This window comes from Myotis daubentonii, chromosome 6 (assembly GCF_963259705.1).
Source record: "Myotis daubentonii chromosome 6, mMyoDau2.1, whole genome shotgun sequence".
Lineage (NCBI taxonomy): Eukaryota > Metazoa > Chordata > Mammalia > Chiroptera > Vespertilionidae > Myotis > Myotis daubentonii.
In genome coordinates, this window is record NC_081845.1 from 102,073,353 (window position 1) to 102,095,899 (window position 22,547).

Below are 22,547 nucleotides of genomic sequence, written 5' to 3' on the forward strand. Positions count from 1 at the left end.
TGTGTGGGCAGGGCTGTTTTTTGTTTTTCTTTTAAGAAGTTGTGTGTGTGTGTGTTTTTAATTTTAAGAGGAGGGTTTTTGCCTGTTTGTTTGTTTGTTTGTTTTGTTTTGTTTTTTAAACCCAGTCAGAAGATCCAGTCTTCAAAGTGCATGCAAGCTGCTCCTTCCAGGGGGCCCGGACTGAATGTTCCAGGGCATCCCCAGGAAGGCCTGCAGGGATGGTGCCTCCCCATTCTGGAAGGTGTTCTGGACTCTGCCAAACAGGATGAAGTGTTTTGCCGACAGCCAGAGGAACCCGAAGTGGTTCTCATCGAACAGGATGAAGACCCCAGGGCGGCGCCTGGCGGAGACGAAGGTAGGTAAGTGCACACTAACGGTTTCCAGGACATAGGAACACATCCTGCTGGCTCTGGGGGTAATTCTGGTCTCTCGAGCCCACGTCCACAGCCAGAAGAAACGGAACGGGCTGCTCCTCCGAAGCTGCAGCCCTGGACTCCCCGACGCTGGGCTGGGCAGGGCTCCGCCAGCCATAGCCCTGGCTTTCCTCAGTCCCGTGTTCTTGCTGCGGCTGCGGCCGCGGCTGCTGCTCCCGGATCACCTGCTTGCCAGTCTCCTGGACCACAGGGGAGAGCTCTTTGAAGTTGCGGAAGATCTCGCCGTCTGGCGGGTGGATGCGGCGCATGAGGTGGATCTCTAACTTGGTGTTCATGCACTGTCCCGTGATGTGGGGGACCCTGGCATACTTCCCGCCATTTGGGCTCCGGTGACTTGGCAGCCGCCATTTTGCTTTTAAATATCTATCTAATGATCTTCTTACCGTGTGGAAGGAAGGGGGATAGAGAATTAGAAACCTCAAAGATGGAGAAACCTCAATCAGCTGCCTCCTGCAGACCTCCTGCTGGGCATGTGCCCACAAGCGAGGTATATGCCCTCGGCTGGAATCGGACCTGGGACCCTTTAGTCCGCACGCCGATGCTCTGTCCACGGAGCCAAACCAGTCAGCCGCCATTTTGAAAGGGCAAAGGTCAATCCCTCTCTTTTACCCTCTCTTTTACCGGCCGCCCCAAATCCCGCGTTTTAACTTCCCCGTTTTCGTAGCACAGAATAATACGAGTACAAAACATTGCACAAGTATACTTTTTACTACACAAAGGTGGATGAATACCTTTGTGTTGTTGGTGCGGGTGCGGGTGCAGGCGGGAGTGGGGGGAGGTGTGTGGGTGTGGGTGTGGGTGTGGGTGTGCTTCTGCGTGTGCGTGTGCGTGTGCGCGTGTGCGTCTGTGTGTGTAAAACCGCAGTCACGCACGGACACTTCTGGATCTGAATGGTCGGTCGGCATCCATGACCACCCTTCGGCCCCTGCCTTCTTGCAGACAGCGTGCCCCCTGCTCGTCCTTCCCCGCTCCGGTCAAGTCCAGGCACCTGGCTCCGGCTGCAGGAGGGTGGCTTGCTTTGGCGCTTCTCGGCCAGCCGAGGGCGGGACCAGCTCTTTGGCCCAGGCCCCAGTCAACCCAATCTCTGTTATCCACAGCCAAAGACTGTGTCAGGTCCAGGCCATCTGGTCGACCGCCCCTCCCCCACCCCCACCCCCCATCCCCCTCCCTCTGTGGATGAATGGCCAGGCCCCCGCCCAGAGACCAGGTTCGGGCCTGGCCATCTGGGCTTGCTGAAGCGTCAGAACGTTGAAAGGCTGCATCAGCGTGTTTTCTATGGAGGTTTTTTTGTTTGTTTGTTTTCCTTTTTTTTTTTTTTTTGAAGTTTTTTTTTTGTTTTGTTTTGTTTTGTTTGGAGGTATTTTGTTTTTGGAGGTTTTTTTTTTGTTTGTTTTGTTTTGTATTTATGATTTTTGTTGTTGTTGAGGGAAGTAGTTTCTTTGTTTGTTTTTTTGTTTGTTTGGTTTGTTGGTTGGTTGGTTGGTTGGTTGGTTGGTTGGTTGGTTTTGAATAGACCCATTTCTGTTTATTATGGCCAAGGTGAAAACGCCAGCTCCTCCACAATAGCTACCAGTAGAATTGATCCCCAAAATGACTAGGTACAGCACAGGTGTTTTTCGGAATTTTATTTTAATAAAATAAACGTTAAAGAGAAAACTTTGCATGAGTTTCCAATCCTATTTGAAAACAGAAGAAACAACTCCCCAATTGGCCACAGGTCCCCGCCAGCCCGCCCTCGGGAAGCACCGCGAGACGGTTTCCAGGCCTAGCTCCAGCACGCACGCACTGGCTGGGTGGTGCTTTAGCTGGTGTCCATCATGGCGTCGGAAGCGTCCAGCTGGGCGTCCAACTCCTCGGTGCCCCCCATCGGGTTGTAAGCGTCCTTCTGGGAGTCCCACTTTTTGGTGCCCCTCAGCGCGCCGCCAGTGTTCACCTGGGCGTCCAACCTTTGGGTGCTCCTCATGGAGTTGTAAGCGTCCAGCTGAGCGTCCAACTCCTCCGCAGAGATCTGTTGCTGTGAATTGCGTCCGGTGCCCCGGCCTGTAGCCCGGCTGCCTCCGCCCAAGCCTCCAGATCCTCGGTGTGGAGTCACCCCGCCCCTGTTGACACTCTGTACCGGGCTGCGCTGCGTGTGTATCTGTGAGGTGACGAGCTGGATGTTGAGGGGACGGCCATCCAAAGGGGCGCCGTGGTACTGTCTCATGGCTTCGAGGGCGTCTGCCTTCCGCGCAAAGTGCACGTGGCCTGTTCCCAGGCTGCGGCCGGAGCGGTCGTAGTGGACCCCGGCCTTCTTCAGAGGCCCGAACTCCGCAAACAGCTGCTGGACGTCCTCGTCGGACACTCCGAAGGCCAGGTTGGACAGAAGCAGCTTCCCCCCGGTCACCGGGCCGGCGCCCCTGCCCAAGCCCCTGCGGCAGCGGTCGTGTTGCCACTCGTCGGGAAGCTGTCTCAGCGGCCTGCTGTAGGGCGCCGGCCGGTTCCTGCCTCGGTCGAGGGCCGCCCGGTTCCGGAACGGCCCGCCGCCCCGGCTCACTGGAGCGGTGGTTTGCGCTCCGCCATTGCGGCCTCCCTGGGAGCCGGCCCGGCCTCGGTCCCGGCCTCGGTCCCAGCCTCGGTCCCGGCCTCGGTCCCGGCCTCGGTCCCAGCCTCGGTCCCGGCCTCGGTCCCGGCCTCGGTCCCAGCCTCGGTCCCGGCCTCGGTCCTGGCTTCGGTCCCTAGCCCCGCCGCTGCCGCCCCGCTGGCTCCGGTTCGGCCCAATGATGTCGTCCAGAGACATGTTGACTTTGTCGGCCATGGCGGGCCGGAATCGGCCTCAGATCGAGCCCGTGCGGGAAGCACGCCGGCCCTTCCCTTGCAGCGCGCGCGGGCGCCGGAGCTGTTCCTGAGCGGGCCCCAGATGTTGGGGTCCAGGCCCTGGGATTCCCAAAGGTGTGGACGGACTCCTCGCGGAAGCAGAAATGACACGCAGACAGCTGTTCAGACGGAGACAACAGAGTTCAGACGCGCCTTCTTCAGGGCTGAGAAGGTCTGTGAACCATAGACCCTGCCAGGTGCTGCCGCCCCTTCTTATATAGTCCCAGAGCGGTGGTGGGTGGGAGGAGCCAGAGAGGCCCACCAATCAGCCGCTCCCAGGAATGAAGCGTCACCGTTTGGGAGACCCCAACCTTAGGGTGGGGCAGGTGGCGCATCTCAAGGAAAGGTTCTCCTGAAAGTGGCTGCTATGCCTGGGGTGCTTGACCGGCGGGCGCCTCTTGGGCAGGCTCCTCCGACCCGGGACCCGTGAAGAGTGTTGGCGGGTTTTATTTTACTTTATGTTATTATTTTTTTTTTCTTATTTCTGTGCTCATTTCTCTTCATTCATTGCAATTGATTCTATCTCTCGGCAATGGACCCTTGAAAACATCCGTCCCATTTGCATGGGGGGGGGGAGGGGGAGTGGGAGGGGGGGTGTGCGGGATGGGGGAGGGGGAGACCGGAGACGCAAACCCACCGGACGTAGCGGCCCTTGGAGGTCATGGGAGGCAGAGGCTGAGGTGGATGTGAATAAAATGTGTATGCTTTCGTTACTTAGCTCTGAGCCCAGGACGCCAGAGGCCACCAGCAGTCAAACAGCCCCGTCAGAGAGCGGGGGTATAGATGTGTATGGATCTGTCCCTGTTCGTCAGTCTATGTTGTTCTCTGTATTCCACAAATGAGTGAGATCATGTGGTATTCAATTTTCTCTGACTGGCGAATTTCACTTAGCATAATGCTCTCCAGTTCCATCCATGCTGGCAAGAATTCCTTCTTCTTCCCACTTTATTACCGCAGTGTAGTCTTCCACTGGGTAGATGTACCACAGTTGTGTGTGTGTGTGTGTGTGTGTGTGTGTGTGTGTGTGTGTGTGTGTGTTCGTGTTGGTGTTTACTGCATTTCTGTGAAATGTTCCAGACACACACACCCCCCCCACTCCCCACACTACACCCCCACGCCCCTAGAGGCATATCCCTGGAGGCATCTCCCTACAGAAAAGCAGCTTAGGGTTTGGCCCCTCCCTTGGGCGGGCCCAGGTGCCAATGGCACCTTGAGGGCTTCCAGTGTGGTGGGAGCAGGGACACCTTGCAGGCGACATGAACCCATCTCTGGAAGAGGACACTGAGGCTGAGTCAGGTGAAATTGATTTGCATAAACGGGTCAGTTCTCAGGAAGACGGGAAGCTGGAGTTGAAGAAGCTGAGGGCCAGGGCGAGGGTACCCTTCTGAACAGGGTGCAGAGTGGGGGCCTAGGGAGAGAATGCCATCTGTCTGCAGTCAAACAGCTTAGCCCTACCGAGGGAGGGCATGACTCGTCCCTGTGTCTGTGGGGCCCTTCGGAGCAGGGTCTGAGTGCGGCGAGTGCTTGTCTGTGCGTGACTGCGGACGTAAACACCCAGTCACGCACAGACGCTCCTTGATGTGAATGGTCCGTCGGCATCCATGAGCACCCTTCAGCCCCTGCCTTCTCGTAGGCGGCGCGCCCCCTGCTGGCTTGTCCTTCCCCCCTCAGGTCAAGTCCCGGCACCTGTTTCTGCCTTCCCCAGAGGTGGCTGCGGGAGGGTGACTTGCATTAGCGCTACTCGACCAGCAGAGGGCGGGACGGGCTCTTATGCCATGCTTGGGCTGGGCCCTCGGGTCCAGCTCCCTCTCTGGATGAATGCTCAGGCCCCTGTCCAGAGACCAAGTACGGGCCGGGCCGCATGGGCTTGCCGAAGGGTTGAAAGCATTGAAAGGCTGGATTAATGTCATTACTAAGGAGGGCTTATTTTTTATTTTTATTATTATTATTATTATTATTATTATTATTATTTTATTTCGCGCTCCCGCGCGTGCAAGCCTGTGTGTGTGTGTGTGTGTGTGTGTGTGTGTGTGTGTGTGGGCAGGGCTGTTTTTTGTTTTTCTTTTAAGAAGTTGTGTGTGTGTGTGTTTTTAATTTTAAGAGGAGGGTTTTTGCCTGTTTGTTTGTTTGTTTGTTTTGTTTTGTTTTTTAAACCCAGTCAGAAGATCCAGTCTTCAAAGTGCATGCAAGCTGCTCCTTCCAGGGGGCCCGGACTGAATGTTCCAGGGCATCCCCAGGAAGGCCTGCAGGGATGGTGCCTCCCCATTCTGGAAGGTGTTCTGGACTCTGCCAAACAGGATGAAGTGTTTTGCCGACAGCCAGAGGAACCCGAAGTGGTTCTCATCGAACAGGATGAAGACCCCAGGGCGGCGCCTGGCGGAGACGAAGGTAGGTAAGTGCACACTAACGGTTTCCAGGACATAGGAACACATCCTGCTGGCTCTGGGGGTAATTCTGGTCTCTCGAGCCCACGTCCACAGCCAGAAGAAACGGAACGGGCTGCTCCTCCGAAGCTGCAGCCCTGGACTCCCCGACGCTGGGCTGGGCAGGGCTCCGCCAGCCATAGCCCTGGCTTTCCTCAGTCCCGTGTTCTTGCTGCGGCTGCGGCCGCGGCTGCTGCTCCCGGATCACCTGCTTGCCAGTCTCCTGGACCACAGGGGAGAGCTCTTTGAAGTTGCGGAAGATCTCGCCGTCTGGCGGGTGGATGCGGCGCATGAGGTGGATCTCTAACTTGGTGTTCATGCACTGTCCCGTGATGTGGGGGACCCTGGCATACTTCCCGCCATTTGGGCTCCGGTGACTTGGCAGCCGCCATTTTGCTTTTAAATATCTATCTAATGATCTTCTTACCGTGTGGAAGGAAGGGGGATAGAGAATTAGAAACCTCAAAGATGGAGAAACCTCAATCAGCTGCCTCCTGCAGACCTCCTGCTGGGCATGTGCCCACAAGCGAGGTATATGCCCTCGGCTGGAATCGGACCTGGGACCCTTTAGTCCGCACGCCGATGCTCTGTCCACGGAGCCAAACCAGTCAGCCGCCATTTTGAAAGGGCAAAGGTCAATCCCTCTCTTTTACCCTCTCTTTTACCGGCCGCCCCAAATCCCGCGTTTTAACTTCCCCGTTTTCGTAGCACAGAATAATACGAGTACAAAACATTGCACAAGTATACTTTTTACTACACAAAGGTGGATGAATACCTTTGTGTTGTTGGTGCGGGTGCGGGTGCAGGCGGGAGTGGGGGGAGGTGTGTGGGTGTGGGTGTGGGTGTGGGTGTGCTTCTGCGTGTGCGTGTGCGTGTGCGCGTGTGCGTCTGTGTGTGTAAAACCGCAGTCACGCACGGACACTTCTGGATCTGAATGGTCGGTCGGCATCCATGACCACCCTTCGGCCCCTGCCTTCTTGCAGACAGCGTGCCCCCTGCTCGTCCTTCCCCGCTCCGGTCAAGTCCAGGCACCTGGCTCCGGCTGCAGGAGGGTGGCTTGCTTTGGCGCTTCTCGGCCAGCCGAGGGCGGGACCAGCTCTTTGGCCCAGGCCCCAGTCAACCCAATCTCTGTTATCCACAGCCAAAGACTGTGTCAGGTCCAGGCCATCTGGTCGACCGCCCCTCCCCCACCCCCACCCCCCATCCCCCTCCCTCTGTGGATGAATGGCCAGGCCCCCGCCCAGAGACCAGGTTCGGGCCTGGCCATCTGGGCTTGCCGAAGCGTCAGAACGTTGAAAGGCTGCATCAGCGTGTTTTCTATGGAGGTTTTTTTGTTTGTTTGTTTTCCTTTTTTTTTTTTTTTTGAAGTTTTTTTTTTGTTTTGTTTTGTTTTGTTTGGAGGTATTTTGTTTTTGGAGGTTTTTTTTTTGTTTGTTTTGTTTTGTATTTATGATTTTTGTTGTTGTTGAGGGAAGTAGTTTCTTTGTTTGTTTTTTTGTTTGTTTGGTTTGTTGGTTGGTTGGTTGGTTGGTTGGTTGGTTGGTTGGTTGGTTTTGAATAGACCCATTTCTGTTTATTATGGCCAAGGTGAAAACGCCAGCTCCTCCACAATAGCTACCAGTAGAATTGATCCCCAAAATGACTAGGTACAGCACAGGTGTTTTTCGGAATTTTATTTTAATAAAATAAACGTTAAAGAGAAAACTTTGCATGAGTTTCCAATCCTATTTGAAAACAGAAGAAACAACTCCCCAATTGGCCACAGGTCCCCGCCAGCCCGCCCTCGGGAAGCACCGCGAGACGGTTTCCAGGCCTAGCTCCAGCACGCACGCACTGGCTGGGTGGTGCTTTAGCTGGTGTCCATCATGGCGTCGGAAGCGTCCAGCTGGGCGTCCAACTCCTCGGTGCCCCCCATCGGGTTGTAAGCGTCCTTCTGGGAGTCCCACTTTTTGGTGCCCCTCAGCGCGCCGCCAGTGTTCACCTGGGCGTCCAACCTTTTGGTGCTCCTCATGGAGTTGTAAGCGTCCAGCTGAGCGTCCAACTCCTCCGCAGAGATCTGTTGCTGTGAATTGCGTCCGGTGCCCCGGCCTGTAGCCCGGCTGCCTCCGCCCAAGCCTCCAGATCCTCGGTGTGGAGTCACCCCGCCCCTGTTGACACTCTGTACCGGGCTGCGCTGCGTGTGTATCTGTGAGGTGACGAGCTGGATGTTGAGGGGACGGCCATCCAAAGGGGCGCCGTGGTACTGTCTCATGGCTTCGAGGGCGTCTGCCTTCCGCGCAAAGTGCACGTGGCCTGTTCCCAGGCTGCGGCCGGAGCGGTCGTAGTGGACCCCGGCCTTCTTCAGAGGCCCGAACTCCGCAAACAGCTGCTGGACGTCCTCGTCGGACACTCCGAAGGCCAGGTTGGACAGAAGCAGCTTCCCCCCGGTCACCGGGCCGGCGCCCCTGCCCAAGCCCCTGCGGCAGCGGTCGTGTTGCCACTCGTCGGGAAGCTGTCTCAGCGGCCTGCTGTAGGGCGCCGGCCGGTTCCTGCCTCGGTCGAGGGCCGCCCGGTTCCGGAACGGCCCGCCGCCCCGGCTCACTGGAGCGGTGGTTTGCGCTCCGCCATTGCGGCCTCCCTGGGAGCCGGCCCGGCCTCGGTCCCGGCCTCGGTCCCAGCCTCGGTCCCGGCCTCGGTCCCGGCCTCGGTCCCAGCCTCGGTCCCGGCCTCGGTCCCGGCCTCGGTCCCAGCCTCGGTCCCGGCCTCGGTCCTGGCTTCGGTCCCTAGCCCCGCCGCTGCCGCCCCGCTGGCTCCGGTTCGGCCCAATGATGTCGTCCAGAGACATGTTGACTTTGTCGGCCATGGCGGGCCGGAATCGGCCTCAGATCGAGCCCGTGCGGGAAGCACGCCGGCCCTTCCCTTGCAGCGCGCGCGGGCGCCGGAGCTGTTCCTGAGCGGGCCCCAGATGTTGGGGTCCAGGCCCTGGGATTCCCAAAGGTGTGGACGGACTCCTCGCGGAAGCAGAAATGACACGCAGACAGCTGTTCAGACGGAGACAACAGAGTTCAGACGCGCCTTCTTCAGGGCTGAGAAGGTCTGTGAACCATAGACCCTGCCAGGTGCTGCCGCCCCTTCTTATATAGTCCCAGAGCGGTGGTGGGTGGGAGGAGCCAGAGAGGCCCACCAATCAGCCGCTCCCAGGAATGAAGCGTCACCGTTTGGGAGACCCCAACCTTAGGGTGGGGCAGGTGGCGCATCTCAAGGAAAGGTTCTCCTGAAAGTGGCTGCTATGCCTGGGGTGCTTGACCGGCGGGCGCCTCTTGGGCAGGCTCCTCCGACCCGGGACCCGTGAAGAGTGTTGGCGGGTTTTATTTTACTTTATGTTATTATTTTTTTTTTCTTATTTCTGTGCTCATTTCTCTTCATTCATTGCAATTGATTCTATCTCTCGGCAATGGACCCTTGAAAACATCCGTCCCATTTGCATGGGGGGGGGGGAGGGGGAGTGGGAGGGGGGGTGTGCGGGATGGGGGAGGGGGAGACCGGAGACGCAAACCCACCGGACGTAGCGGCCCTTGGAGGTCATGGGAGGCAGAGGCTGAGGTGGATGTGAATAAAATGTGTATGCTTTCGTTACTTAGCTCTGAGCCCAGGACGCCAGAGGCCACCAGCAGTCAAACAGCCCCGTCAGAGAGCGGGGGTATAGATGTGTATGGATCTGTCCCTGTTCGTCAGTCTATGTTGTTCTCTGTATTCCACAAATGAGTGAGATCATGTGGTATTCAATTTTCTCTGACTGGCGAATTTCACTTAGCATAATGCTCTCCAGTTCCATCCATGCTGGCAAGAATTCCTTCTTCTTCCCACTTTATTACCGCAGTGTAGTCTTCCACTGGGTAGATGTACCACAGTTGTGTGTGTGTGTGCTTGTGTTGGTGTTTACTGCATTTCTGTGAAATGTTCCAGACACCCCCCCCCCAACTCCCCACACTACACCCCCACGCCCCTAGAGGCATATCCCTGGAGGCATCTCCCTACAGAAAAGCAGCTTAGGGTTTGGCCCCTCCCTTGGGCGGGCCCAGGTGCCAATGGCACCTTGAGGGCTTCCAGTGTGGTGGGAGCAGGGACACCTTGCAGGCGACATGAACCCATCTCTGGAAGAGGACACTGAGGCTGAGTCAGGTGAAATTGATTTGCATAAACGGGTCAGTTCTCAGGAAGACGGGAAGCTGGAGTTGAAGAAGCTGAGGGCCAGGGCGAGGGTACCCTTCTGAACAGGGTGCAGAGTGGGGGCCTAGGGAGAGAATGCCATCTGTCTGCAGTCAAACAGCTTAGCCCTACCGAGGGAGGGCATGACTCGTCCCTGTGTCTGTGGGGCCCTTCGGAGCAGGGTCTGAGTGCGGCGAGTGCTTGTCTGTGCGTGACTGCGGACGTAAACACCCAGTCACGCACAGACGCTCCTTGATGTGAATGGTCCGTCGGCATCCATGAGCACCCTTCAGCCCCTGCCTTCTCGTAGGCGGCGCGCCCCCTGCTGGCTTGTCCTTCCCCCCTCAGGTCAAGTCCCGGCACCTGTTTCTGCCTTCCCCAGAGGTGGCTGCGGGAGGGTGACTTGCATTAGCGCTACTCGACCAGCAGAGGGCGGGACGGGCTCTTATGCCATGCTTGGGCTGGGCCCTCGGGTCCAGCTCCCTCTCTGGATGAATGCTCAGGCCCCTGTCCAGAGACCAAGTACGGGCCGGGCCGCATGGGCTTGCCGAAGGGTTGAAAGCATTGAAAGGCTGGATTAATGTCATTACTAAGGAGGGCTTATTTTTTATTTTTATTATTATTATTATTATTATTATTATTATTATTTTATTTCGCGCTCCCGCGCGTGCAAGCCTGTGTGTGTGTGTGTGTGTGTGTGTGTGTGTGTGTGTGTGTGGGCAGGGCTGTTTTTTGTTTTTCTTTTAAGAAGTTGTGTGTGTGTGTGTTTTTAATTTTAAGAGGAGGGTTTTTGCCTGTTTGTTTGTTTGTTTGTTTTGTTTTGTTTTTTAAACCCAGTCAGAAGATCCAGTCTTCAAAGTGCATGCAAGCTGCTCCTTCCAGGGGGCCCGGACTGAATGTTCCAGGGCATCCCCAGGAAGGCCTGCAGGGATGGTGCCTCCCCATTCTGGAAGGTGTTCTGGACTCTGCCAAACAGGATGAAGTGTTTTGCCGACAGCCAGAGGAACCCGAAGTGGTTCTCATCGAACAGGATGAAGACCCCAGGGCGGCGCCTGGCGGAGACGAAGGTAGGTAAGTGCACACTAACGGTTTCCAGGACATAGGAACACATCCTGCTGGCTCTGGGGGTAATTCTGGTCTCTCGAGCCCACGTCCACAGCCAGAAGAAACGGAACGGGCTGCTCCTCCGAAGCTGCAGCCCTGGACTCCCCGACGCTGGGCTGGGCAGGGCTCCGCCAGCCATAGCCCTGGCTTTCCTCAGTCCCGTGTTCTTGCTGCGGCTGCGGCCGCGGCTGCTGCTCCCGGATCACCTGCTTGCCAGTCTCCTGGACCACAGGGGAGAGCTCTTTGAAGTTGCGGAAGATCTCGCCGTCTGGCGGGTGGATGCGGCGCATGAGGTGGATCTCTAACTTGGTGTTCATGCACTGTCCCGTGATGTGGGGGACCCTGGCATACTTCCCGCCATTTGGGCTCCGGTGACTTGGCAGCCGCCATTTTGCTTTTAAATATCTATCTAATGATCTTCTTACCGTGTGGAAGGAAGGGGGATAGAGAATTAGAAACCTCAAAGATGGAGAAACCTCAATCAGCTGCCTCCTGCAGACCTCCTGCTGGGCATGTGCCCACAAGCGAGGTATATGCCCTCGGCTGGAATCGGACCTGGGACCCTTTAGTCCGCACGCCGATGCTCTGTCCACGGAGCCAAACCAGTCAGCCGCCATTTTGAAAGGGCAAAGGTCAATCCCTCTCTTTTACCCTCTCTTTTACCGGCCGCCCCAAATCCCGCGTTTTAACTTCCCCGTTTTCGTAGCACAGAATAATACGAGTACAAAACATTGCACAAGTATACTTTTTACTACACAAAGGTGGATGAATACCTTTGTGTTGTTGGTGCGGGTGCGGGTGCAGGCGGGAGTGGGGGGAGGTGTGTGGGTGTGGGTGTGGGTGTGGGTGTGCTTCTGCGTGTGCGTGTGCGTGTGCGCGTGTGCGTCTGTGTGTGTAAAACCGCAGTCACGCACGGACACTTCTGGATCTGAATGGTCGGTCGGCATCCATGACCACCCTTCGGCCCCTGCCTTCTTGCAGACAGCGTGCCCCCTGCTCGTCCTTCCCCGCTCCGGTCAAGTCCAGGCACCTGGCTCCGGCTGCAGGAGGGTGGCTTGCTTTGGCGCTTCTCGGCCAGCCGAGGGCGGGACCAGCTCTTTGGCCCAGGCCCCAGTCAACCCAATCTCTGTTATCCACAGCCAAAGACTGTGTCAGGTCCAGGCCATCTGGTTGACCGCCCCTCCCCCACCCCCACCCCCCATCCCCCTCCCTCTGTGGATGAATGGCCAGGCCCCCGCCCAGAGACCAGGTTCGGGCCTGGCCATCTGGGCTTGCCGAAGCGTCAGAACGTTGAAAGGCTGCATCAGCGTGTTTTCTATGGAGGTTTTTTTGTTTGTTTGTTTTCCTTTTTTTTTTTTTTTTTGAAGTTTTTTTTTTGTTTTGTTTTGTTTTGTTTGGAGGTATTTTGTTTTTGGAGGTTTTTTTTTTTTTTTTTTGTTTGTTTTGTTTTGTATTTATGATTTTTGTTGTTGTTGAGGGAAGTAGTTTCTTTGTTTGTTTTTTTGTTTGTTTGGTTTGTTGGTTGGTTGGTTGGTTGGTTGGTTGGTTGGTTGGTTTTGAATAGACCCATTTCTGTTTATTATGGCCAAGGTGAAAACGCCAGCTCCTCCACAATAGCTACCAGTAGAATTGATCCCCAAAATGACTAGGTACAGCACAGGTGTTTTTCGGAATTTTATTTTAATAAAATAAACGTTAAAGAGAAAACTTTGCATGAGTTTCCAATCCTATTTGAAAACAGAAGAAACAACTCCCCAATTGGCCACAGGTCCCCGCCAGCCCGCCCTCGGGAAGCACCGCGAGACGGTTTCCAGGCCTAGCTCCAGCACGCACGCACTGGCTGGGTGGTGCTTTAGCTGGTGTCCATCATGGCGTCGGAAGCGTCCAGCTGGGCGTCCAACTCCTCGGTGCCCCCCATCGGGTTGTAAGCGTCCTTCTGGGAGTCCCACTTTTTGGTGCCCCTCAGCGCGCCGCCAGTGTTCACCTGGGCGTCCAACCTTTTGGTGCTCCTCATGGAGTTGTAAGCGTCCAGCTGAGCGTCCAACTCCTCCGCAGAGATCTGTTGCTGTGAATTGCGTCCGGTGCCCCGGCCTGTAGCCCGGCTGCCTCCGCCCAAGCCTCCAGATCCTCGGTGTGGAGTCACCCCGCCCCTGTTGACACTCTGTACCGGGCTGCGCTGCGTGTGTATCTGTGAGGTGACGAGCTGGATGTTGAGGGGACGGCCATCCAAAGGGGCGCCGTGGTACTGTCTCATGGCTTCGAGGGCGTCTGCCTTCCGCGCAAAGTGCACGTGGCCTGTTCCCAGGCTGCGGCCGGAGCGGTCGTAGTGGACCCCGGCCTTCTTCAGAGGCCCGAACTCCGCAAACAGCTGCTGGACGTCCTCGTCGGACACTCCGAAGGCCAGGTTGGACAGAAGCAGCTTCCCCCCGGTCACCGGGCCGGCGCCCCTGCCCAAGCCCCTGCGGCAGCGGTCGTGTTGCCACTCGTCGGGAAGCTGTCTCAGCGGCCTGCTGTAGGGCGCCGGCCGGTTCCTGCCTCGGTCGAGGGCCGCCCGGTTCCGGAACGGCCCGCCGCCCCGGCTCACTGGAGCGGTGGTTTGCGCTCCGCCATTGCGGCCTCCCTGGGAGCCGGCCCGGCCTCGGTCCCGGCCTCGGTCCCAGCCTCGGTCCCGGCCTCGGTCCCGGCCTCGGTCCCAGCCTCGGTCCCGGCCTCGGTCCCGGCCTCGGTCCCAGCCTCGGTCCCGGCCTCGGTCCTGGCTTCGGTCCCTAGCCCCGCCGCTGCCGCCCCGCTGGCTCCGGTTCGGCCCAATGATGTCGTCCAGAGACATGTTGACTTTGTCGGCCATGGCGGGCCGGAATCGGCCTCAGATCGAGCCCGTGCGGGAAGCACGCCGGCCCTTCCCTTGCAGCGCGCGCGGGCGCCGGAGCTGTTCCTGAGCGGGCCCCAGATGTTGGGGTCCAGGCCCTGGGATTCCCAAAGGTGTGGACGGACTCCTCGCGGAAGCAGAAATGACACGCAGACAGCTGTTCAGACGGAGACAACAGAGTTCAGACGCGCCTTCTTCAGGGCTGAGAAGGTCTGTGAACCATAGACCCTGCCAGGTGCTGCCGCCCCTTCTTATATAGTCCCAGAGCGGTGGTGGGTGGGAGGAGCCAGAGAGGCCCACCAATCAGCCGCTCCCAGGAATGAAGCGTCACCGTTTGGGAGACCCCAACCTTAGGGTGGGGCAGGTGGCGCATCTCAAGGAAAGGTTCTCCTGAAAGTGGCTGCTATGCCTGGGGTGCTTGACCGGCGGGCGCCTCTTGGGCAGGCTCCTCCGACCCGGGACCCGTGAAGAGTGTTGGCGGGTTTTATTTTACTTTATGTTATTATTTTTTTTTTCTTATTTCTGTGCTCATTTCTCTTCATTCATTGCAATTGATTCTATCTCTCGGCAATGGACCCTTGAAAACATCCGTCCCATTTGCATGGGGGGGGGGGAGGGGGAGTGGGAGGGGGGGTGTGCGGGATGGGGGAGGGGGAGACCGGAGACGCAAACCCACCGGACGTAGCGGCCCTTGGAGGTCATGGGAGGCAGAGGCTGAGGTGGATGTGAATAAAATGTGTATGCTTTCGTTACTTAGCTCTGAGCCCAGGACGCCAGAGGCCACCAGCAGTCAAACAGCCCCGTCAGAGAGCGGGGGTATAGATGTGTATGGATCTGTCCCTGTTCGTCAGTCTATGTTGTTCTCTGTATTCCACAAATGAGTGAGATCATGTGGTATTCAATTTTCTCTGACTGGCGAATTTCACTTAGCATAATGCTCTCCAGTTCCATCCATGCTGGCAAGAATTCCTTCTTCTTCCCACTTTATTACCGCAGTGTAGTCTTCCACTGGGTAGATGTACCACAGTTTTGTGTGTGTGTGTGTGTGTGCGTGTGTGTGTGTGTGTGTGTGTGTGTTCGTGTTGGTGTTTACTGCATTTCTGTGAAATGTTCCAGACACACACACCCCCCCCCCCACTCCCCACACTACACCCCCACGCCCCTAGAGGCATATCCCTGGAGGCATCTCCCTACAGAAAAGCAGCTTAGGGTTTGGCCCCTCCCTTGGGCGGGCCCAGGTGCCAATGGCACCTTGAGGGCTTCCAGTGTGGTGGGAGCAGGGACACCTTGCAGGCGACATGAACCCATCTCTGGAAGAGGACACTGAGGCTGAGTCAGGTGAAATTGATTTGCATAAACGGGTCAGTTCTCAGGAAGACGGGAAGCTGGAGTTGAAGAAGCTGAGGGCCAGGGCGAGGGTACCCTTCTGAACAGGGTGCAGAGTGGGGGCCTAGGGAGAGAATGCCATCTGTCTGCAGTCAAACAGCTTAGCCCTACCGAGGGAGGGCATGACTCGTCCCTGTGTCTGTGGGGCCCTTCGGAGCAGGGTCTGAGTGCGGCGAGTGCTTGTCTGTGCGTGACTGCGGACGTAAACACCCAGTCACGCACAGACGCTCCTTGATGTGAATGGTCCGTCGGCATCCATGAGCACCCTTCAGCCCCTGCCTTCTCGTAGGCGGCGCGCCCCCTGCTGGCTTGTCCTTCCCCCCTCAGGTCAAGTCCCGGCACCTGTTTCTGCCTTCCCCAGAGGTGGCTGCGGGAGGGTGACTTGCATTAGCGCTACTCGACCAGCAGAGGGCGGGACGGGCTCTTATGCCATGCTTGGGCTGGGCCCTCGGGTCCAGCTCCCTCTCTGGATGAATGCTCAGGCCCCTGTCCAGAGACCAAGTACGGGCCGGGCCGCATGGGCTTGCCGAAGGGTTGAAAGCATTGAAAGGCTGGATTAATGTCATTACTAAGGAGGGCTTATTTTTTATTTTTATTATTATTATTATTATTATTATTATTATTTTATTTCGCGCTCCCGCGCGTGCAAGCCTGTGTGTGTGTGTGTGTGTGTGTGTGTGTGTGTGTGTGTGTGGGCAGGGCTGTTTTTTGTTTTTCTTTTAAGAAGTTGTGTGTGTGTGTGTTTTTAATTTTAAGAGGAGGGTTTTTGCCTGTTTGTTTGTTTGTTTGTTTTGTTTTGTTTTTTAAACCCAGTCAGAAGATCCAGTCTTCAAAGTGCATGCAAGCTGCTCCTTCCAGGGGGCCCGGACTGAATGTTCCAGGGCATCCCCAGGAAGGCCTGCAGGGATGGTGCCTCCCCATTCTGGAAGGTGTTCTGGACTCTGCCAAACAGGATGAAGTGTTTTGCCGACAGCCAGAGGAACCCGAAGTGGTTCTCATCGAACAGGATGAAGACCCCAGGGCGGCGCCTGGCGGAGACGAAGGTAGGTAAGTGCACACTAACGGTTTCCAGGACATAGGAACACATCCTGCTGGCTCTGGGGGTAATTCTGGTCTCTCGAGCCCACGTCCACAGCCAGAAGAAACGGAACGGGCTGCTCCTCCGAAGCTGCAGCCCTGGACTCCCCGACGCTGGGCTGGGCAGGGCTCCGCCAGCCATAGCCCTGGCTTTCCTCAGTCCCGTGTTCTTGCTGCGGCTGCGGCCGCGGCTGCTGCTCCCGGATCACCTGCTTGCCAGTCTCCTGGACCACAGGGGAGAGCTCTTTGAAGTTGCGGAAGATCTCGCCGTCTGGCGGGTGGATGCGGCGCATGAGGTGGATCTCTAACTTGGTGTTCATGCACTGTCCCGTGATGTGGGGGACCCTGGCATACTTCCCGCCATTTGGGCTCCGGTGACTTGGCAGCCGCCATTTTGCTTTTAAATATCTATCTAATGATCTTCTTACCGTGTGGAAGGAAGGGGGATAGAGAATTAGAAACCTCAAAGATGGAGAAACCTCAATCAGCTGCCTCCTGCAGACCTCCTGCTGGGCATGTGCCCACAAGCGAGGTATATGCCCTCGGCTGGAATCGGACCTGGGACCCTTTAGTCCGCACGCCGATGCTCTGTCCACGGAGCCAAACCAGTCAGCCGCCATTTTGAAAGGGCAAAGGTCAATCCCTCTCTTTTACCCTCTCTTTTACCGGCCGCCCCAAATCCCGCGTTTTAACTTCCCCGTTTTCGTAGCACAGAATAATACGAGTACAAAACATTGCACAAGTATACTTTTTACTACACAAAGGTGGATGAATACCTTTGTGTTGTTGGTGCGGGTGCGGGTGCAGGCGGGAGTGGGGGGAGGTGTGTGGGTGTGGGTGTGGGTGTGGGTGTGCTTCTGCGTGTGCGTGTGCGTGTGCGCGTGTGCGTCTGTGTGTGTAAAACCGCAGTCACGCACGGACACTTCTGGATCTGAATGGTCGGTCGGCATCCATGACCACCCTTCGGCCCCTGCCTTCTTGCAGACAGCGTGCCCCCTGCTCGTCCTTCCCCGCTCCGGTCAAGTCCAGGCACCTGGCTCCGGCTGCAGGAGGGTGGCTTGCTTTGGCGCTTCTCGGCCAGCCGAGGGCGGGACCAGCTCTTTGGCCCAGGCCCCAGTCAACCCAATCTCTGTTATCCACAGCCAAAGACTGTGTCAGGTCCAGGCCATCTGGTTGACCGCCCCTCCCCCACCCCCACCCCCCATCCCCCTCCCTCTGTGGATGAATGGCCAGGCCCCCGCCCAGAGACCAGGTTCGGGCCTGGCCATCTGGGCTTGCCGAAGCGTCAGAACGTTGAAAGGCTGCATCAGCGTGTTTTCTATGGAGGTTTTTTTGTTTGTTTGTTTTCCTTTTTTTTTTTTTTTTTGAAGTTTTTTTTTTGTTTTGTTTTGTTTTGTTTGGAGGTATTTTGTTTTTGGAGGTTTTTTTTTTTTTTGTTTGTTTGTTTTGTTTTGTATTTATGATTTTTGTTGTTGTTGAGGGAAGTAGTTTCTTTGTTTGTTTTTTTGTTTGTTTGGTTTGTTGGTTGGTTGGTTGGTTGGTTGGTTGGTTGGTTGGTTTTGAATAGACCCATTTCTGTTTATTATGGCCAAGGTGAAAACGCCAGCTCCTCCACAATAGCTACCAGTAGAATTGATCCCCAAAATGACTAGGTACAGCACAGGTGTTTTTCGGAATTTTATTTTAATAAAATAAACGTTAAAGAGAAAACTTTGCATGAGTTTCCAATCCTATTTGAAAACAGAAGAAACAACTCCCCAATTGGCCACAGGTCCCCGCCAGCCCGCCCTCGGGAAGCACCGCGAGACGGTTTCCAGGCCTAGCTCCAGCACGCACGCACTGGCTGGGTGGTGCTTTAGCTGGTGTCCATCATGGCGTCGGAAGCGTCCAGCTGGGCGTCCAACTCCTCGGTGCCCCCCATCGGGTTGTAAGCGTCCTTCTGGGAGTCCCACTTTTTGGTGCCCCTCAGCGCGCCGCCAGTGTTCACCTGGGCGTCCAACCTTTTGGTGCTCCTCATGGAGTTGTAAGCGTCCAGCTGAGCGTCCAACTCCTCCGCAGAGATCTGTTGCTGTGAATTGCGTCCGGTGCCCCGGCCTGTAGCCCGGCTGCCTCCGCCCAAGCCTCCAGATCCTCGGTGTGGAGTCACCCCGCCCCTGTTGACACTCTGTACCGGGCTGCGCTGCGTGTGTATCTGTGAGGTGACGAGCTGGATGTTGAGGGGACGGCCATCCAAAGGGGCGCCGTGGTACTGTCTCATGGCTTCGAGGGCGTCTGCCTTCCGCGCAAAGTGCACGTGGCCTGTTCCCAGGCTGCGGCCGGAGCGGTCGTAGTGGACCCCGGCCTTCTTCAGAGGCCCGAACTCCGCAAACAGCTGCTGGACGTCCTCGTCGGACACTCCGAAGGCCAGGTTGGACAGAAGCAGCTTCCCCCCGGTCACCGGGCCGGCGCCCCTGCCCAAGCCCCTGCGGCAGCGGTCGTGTTGCCACTCGTCGGGAAGCTGTCTCAGCGGCCTGCTGTAGGGCGCCGGCCGGTTCCTGCCTCGGTCGAGGGCCGCCCGGTTCCGGAACGGCCCGCCGCCCCGGCTCACTGGAGCGGTGGTTTGCGCTCCGCCATTGCGGCCTCCCTGGGAGCCGGCCCGGCCTCGGTCCCGGCCTCGGTCCCAGCCTCGGTCCCGGCCTCGGTCCCGGCCTCGGTCCCAGCCTCGGTCCCGGCCTCGGTCCCGGCCTCGGTCCCAGCCTCGGTCCCGGCCTCGGTCCTGGCTTCGGTCCCTAGCCCCGCCGCTGCCGCCCCGCTGGCTCCGGTTCGGCCCAATGATGTCGTCCAGAGACATGTTGACTTTGTCGGCCATGGCGGGCCGGAATCGGCCTCAGATCGAGCCCGTGCGGGAAGCACGCCGGCCCTTCCCTTGCAGCGCGCGCGGGCGCCGGAGCTGTTCCTGAGCGGGCCCCAGATGTTGGGGTCCAGGCCCTGGGATTCCCAAAGGTGTGGACGGACTCCTCGCGGAAGCAGAAATGACACGCAGACAGCTGTTCAGACGGAGACAACAGAGTTCAGACGCGCCTTCTTCAGGGCTGAGAAGGTCTGTGAACCATAGACCCTGCCAGGTGCTGCCGCCCCTTCTTATATAGTCCCAGAGCGGTGGTGGGTGGGAGGAGCCAGAGAGGCCCACCAATCAGCCGCTCCCAGGAATGAAGCGTCACCGTTTGGGAGACCCCAACCTTAGGGTGGGGCAGGTGGCGCATCTCAAGGAAAGGTTCTCCTGAAAGTGGCTGCTATGCCTGGGGTGCTTGACCGGCGGGCGCCTCTTGGGCAGGCTCCTCCGACCCGGGACCCGTGAAGAGTGTTGGCGGGTTTTATTTTACTTTATGTTATTATTTTTTTTTTCTTATTTCTGTGCTCATTTCTCTTCATTCATTGCAATTGATTCTATCTCTCGGCAATGGACCCTTGAAAACATCCGTCCCATTTGCATGGGGGGGGGGGAGGGGGAGTGGGAGGGGGGGTGTGCGGGATGGGGGAGGGGGAGACCGGAGACGCAAACCCACCGGACGTAGCGGCCCTTGGAGGTCATGGGAGGCAGAGGCTGAGGTGGATGTGAATAAAATGTGTATGCTTTCGTTACTTAGCTCTGAGCCCAGGACGCCAGAGGCCACCAGCAGTCAAACAGCCCCGTCAGAGAGCGGGGGTATAGATGTGTATGGATCTGTCCCTGTTCGTCAGTCTATGTTGTTCTCTGTATTCCACAAATGAGTGAGATCATGTGGTATTCAATTTTCTCTGACTGGCGAATTTCACTTAGCATAATGCTCTCCAGTTCCATCCATGCTGGCAAGAATTCCTTCTTCTTCCCACTTTATTACCGCAGTGTAGTCTTCCACTGGGTAGATGTACCACAGTTGTGTGTGTGTGTGTGTGTTCGTGTTGGTGTTTACTGCATTTCTGTGAAATGTTCCAGACACACACACCCCCCCCACTCCCCACACTACACCCCCACGCCCCTAGAGGCATATCCCTGGAGGCATCTCCCTACAGAAAAGCAGCTTAGGGTTTGGCCCCTCCCTTGGGCGGGCCCAGGTGCCAATGGCACCTTGAGGGCTTCCAGTGTGGTGGGAGCAGGGACACCTTGCAGGCGACATGAACCCATCTCTGGAAGAGGACACTGAGGCTGAGTCAGGTGAAATTGATTTGCATAAACGGGTCAGTTCTCAGGAAGACGGGAAGCTGGAGTTGAAGAAGCTGAGGGCCAGGGCGAGGGTACCCTTCTGAACAGGGTGCAGAGTGGGGGCCTAGGGAGAGAATGCCATCTGTCTGCAGTCAAACAGCTTAGCCCTACCGAGGGAGGGCATGACTCGTCCCTGTGTCTGTGGGGCCCTTCGGAGCAGGGTCTGAGTGCGGCGAGTGCTTGTCTGTGCGTGACTGCGGACGTAAACACCCAGTCACGCACAGACGCTCCTTGATGTGAATGGTCCGTCGGCATCCATGAGCACCCTTCAGCCCCTGCCTTCTCGTAGGCGGCGCGCCCCCTGCTGGCTTGTCCTTCCCCCCTCAGGTCAAGTCCCGGCACCTGTTTCTGCCTTCCCCAGAGGTGGCTGCGGGAGGGTGACTTGCATTAGCGCTACTCGACCAGCAGAGGGCGGGACGGGCTCTTATGCCATGCTTGGGCTGGGCCCTCGGGTCCAGCTCCCTCTCTGGATGAATGCTCAGGCCCCTGTCCAGAGACCAAGTACGGGCCGGGCCGCATGGGCTTGCCGAAGGGTTGAAAGCATTGAAAGGCTGGATTAATGTCATTACTAAGGAGGGCTTATTTTTTATTTTTATTATTATTATTATTATTATTATTATTATTATTTTATTTCGCGCTCCCGCGCGTGCAAGCCTGTGTGTGTGTGTGTGTGTGTGTGTGTGTGTGTGTGTGTGTGTGTGGGCAGGGCTGTTTTTTGTTTTTCTTTTAAGAAGTTGTGTGTGTGTGTGTTTTTAATTTTAAGAGGAGGGTTTTTGCCTGTTTGTTTGTTTGTTTGTTTTGTTTTGTTTTTTAAACCCAGTCAGAAGATCCAGTCTTCAAAGTGCATGCAAGCTGCTCCTTCCAGGGGGCCCGGACTGAATGTTCCAGGGCATCCCCAGGAAGGCCTGCAGGGATGGTGCCTCCCCATTCTGGAAGGTGTTCTGGACTCTGCCAAACAGGATGAAGTGTTTTGCCGACAGCCAGAGGAACCCGAAGTGGTTCTCATCGAACAGGATGAAGACCCCAGGGCGGCGCCTGGCGGAGACGAAGGTAGGTAAGTGCACACTAACGGTTTCCAGGACATAGGAACACATCCTGCTGGCTCTGGGGGTAATTCTGGTCTCTCGAGCCCACGTCCACAGCCAGAAGAAACGGAACGGGCTGCTCCTCCGAAGCTGCAGCCCTGGACTCCCCGACGCTGGGCTGGGCAGGGCTCCGCCAGCCATAGCCCTGGCTTTCCTCAGTCCCGTGTTCTTGCTGCGGCTGCGGCCGCGGCTGCTGCTCCCGGATCACCTGCTTGCCAGTCTCCTGGACCACAGGGGAGAGCTCTTTGAAGTTGCGGAAGATCTCGCCGTCTGGCGGGTGGATGCGGCGCATGAGGTGGATCTCTAACTTGGTGTTCATGCACTGTCCCGTGATGTGGGGGACCCTGGCATACTTCCCGCCATTTGGGCTCCGGTGACTTGGCAGCCGCCATTTTGCTTTTAAATATCTATCTAATGATCTTCTTACCGTGTGGAAGGAAGGGGGATAGAGAATTAGAAACCTCAAAGATGGAGAAACCTCAATCAGCTGCCTCCTGCAGACCTCCTGCTGGGCATGTGCCCACAAGCGAGGTATATGCCCTCGGCTGGAATCGGACCTGGGACCCTTTAGTCCGCACGCCGATGCTCTGTCCACGGAGCCAAACCAGTCAGCCGCCATTTTGAAAGGGCAAAGGTCAATCCCTCTCTTTTACCCTCTCTTTTACCGGCCGCCCCAAATCCCGCGTTTTAACTTCCCCGTTTTCGTAGCACAGAATAATACGAGTACAAAACATTGCACAAGTATACTTTTTACTACACAAAGGTGGATGAATACCTTTGTGTTGTTGGTGCGGGTGCGGGTGCAGGCGGGAGTGGGGGGAGGTGTGTGGGTGTGGGTGTGGGTGTGGGTGTGCTTCTGCGTGTGCGTGTGCGTGTGCGCGTGTGCGTCTGTGTGTGTAAAACCGCAGT

General features: G+C 56.9%; 4 protein-coding genes across 4 annotated transcripts; all 4 read right to left on the bottom strand.

Moving 5' to 3' along the window:
• Window positions 1–2,235: 2,235 nt before the first annotated feature.
• LOC132237663 (THO complex subunit 4-like) lies at window positions 2,236–3,228 on the bottom strand. The gene is made up of 2 exons (XM_059702283.1): window positions 3,129–3,228; window positions 2,236–2,966 (listed from the first exon to the last, which is right to left on the bottom strand). Exons 1-2 carry the CDS (start codon window positions 3,226–3,228, stop codon window positions 2,236–2,238), a joined length of 831 nt encoding a protein of 276 aa, XP_059558266.1.
• A 4,331-nt stretch (window positions 3,229–7,559) lies between these two features.
• LOC132237664 (aly/REF export factor 2-like) lies at window positions 7,560–8,552 on the bottom strand. The gene is made up of 2 exons (XM_059702284.1): window positions 8,489–8,552; window positions 7,560–8,290 (listed from the first exon to the last, which is right to left on the bottom strand). The coding sequence occupies exons 1-2, from the start codon at window positions 8,550–8,552 to the stop codon at window positions 7,560–7,562; spliced, it is 795 nt and encodes a 264-aa protein (XP_059558267.1).
• A 4,302-nt stretch (window positions 8,553–12,854) lies between these two features.
• On the bottom strand, window positions 12,855–13,847 carry LOC132237665 (aly/REF export factor 2-like). Its single transcript, XM_059702285.1, has 2 exons — window positions 13,784–13,847; window positions 12,855–13,585 (listed from the first exon to the last, which is right to left on the bottom strand). Exons 1-2 carry the CDS (start codon window positions 13,845–13,847, stop codon window positions 12,855–12,857), a joined length of 795 nt encoding a protein of 264 aa, XP_059558268.1.
• Window positions 13,848–18,186: 4,339 nt separating this feature from the next.
• LOC132237666 (aly/REF export factor 2-like) lies at window positions 18,187–19,179 on the bottom strand. The gene is made up of 2 exons (XM_059702286.1): window positions 19,116–19,179; window positions 18,187–18,917 (listed from the first exon to the last, which is right to left on the bottom strand). Exons 1-2 carry the CDS (start codon window positions 19,177–19,179, stop codon window positions 18,187–18,189), a joined length of 795 nt encoding a protein of 264 aa, XP_059558269.1.
• Window positions 19,180–22,547: the final 3,368 nt, after the last annotated feature.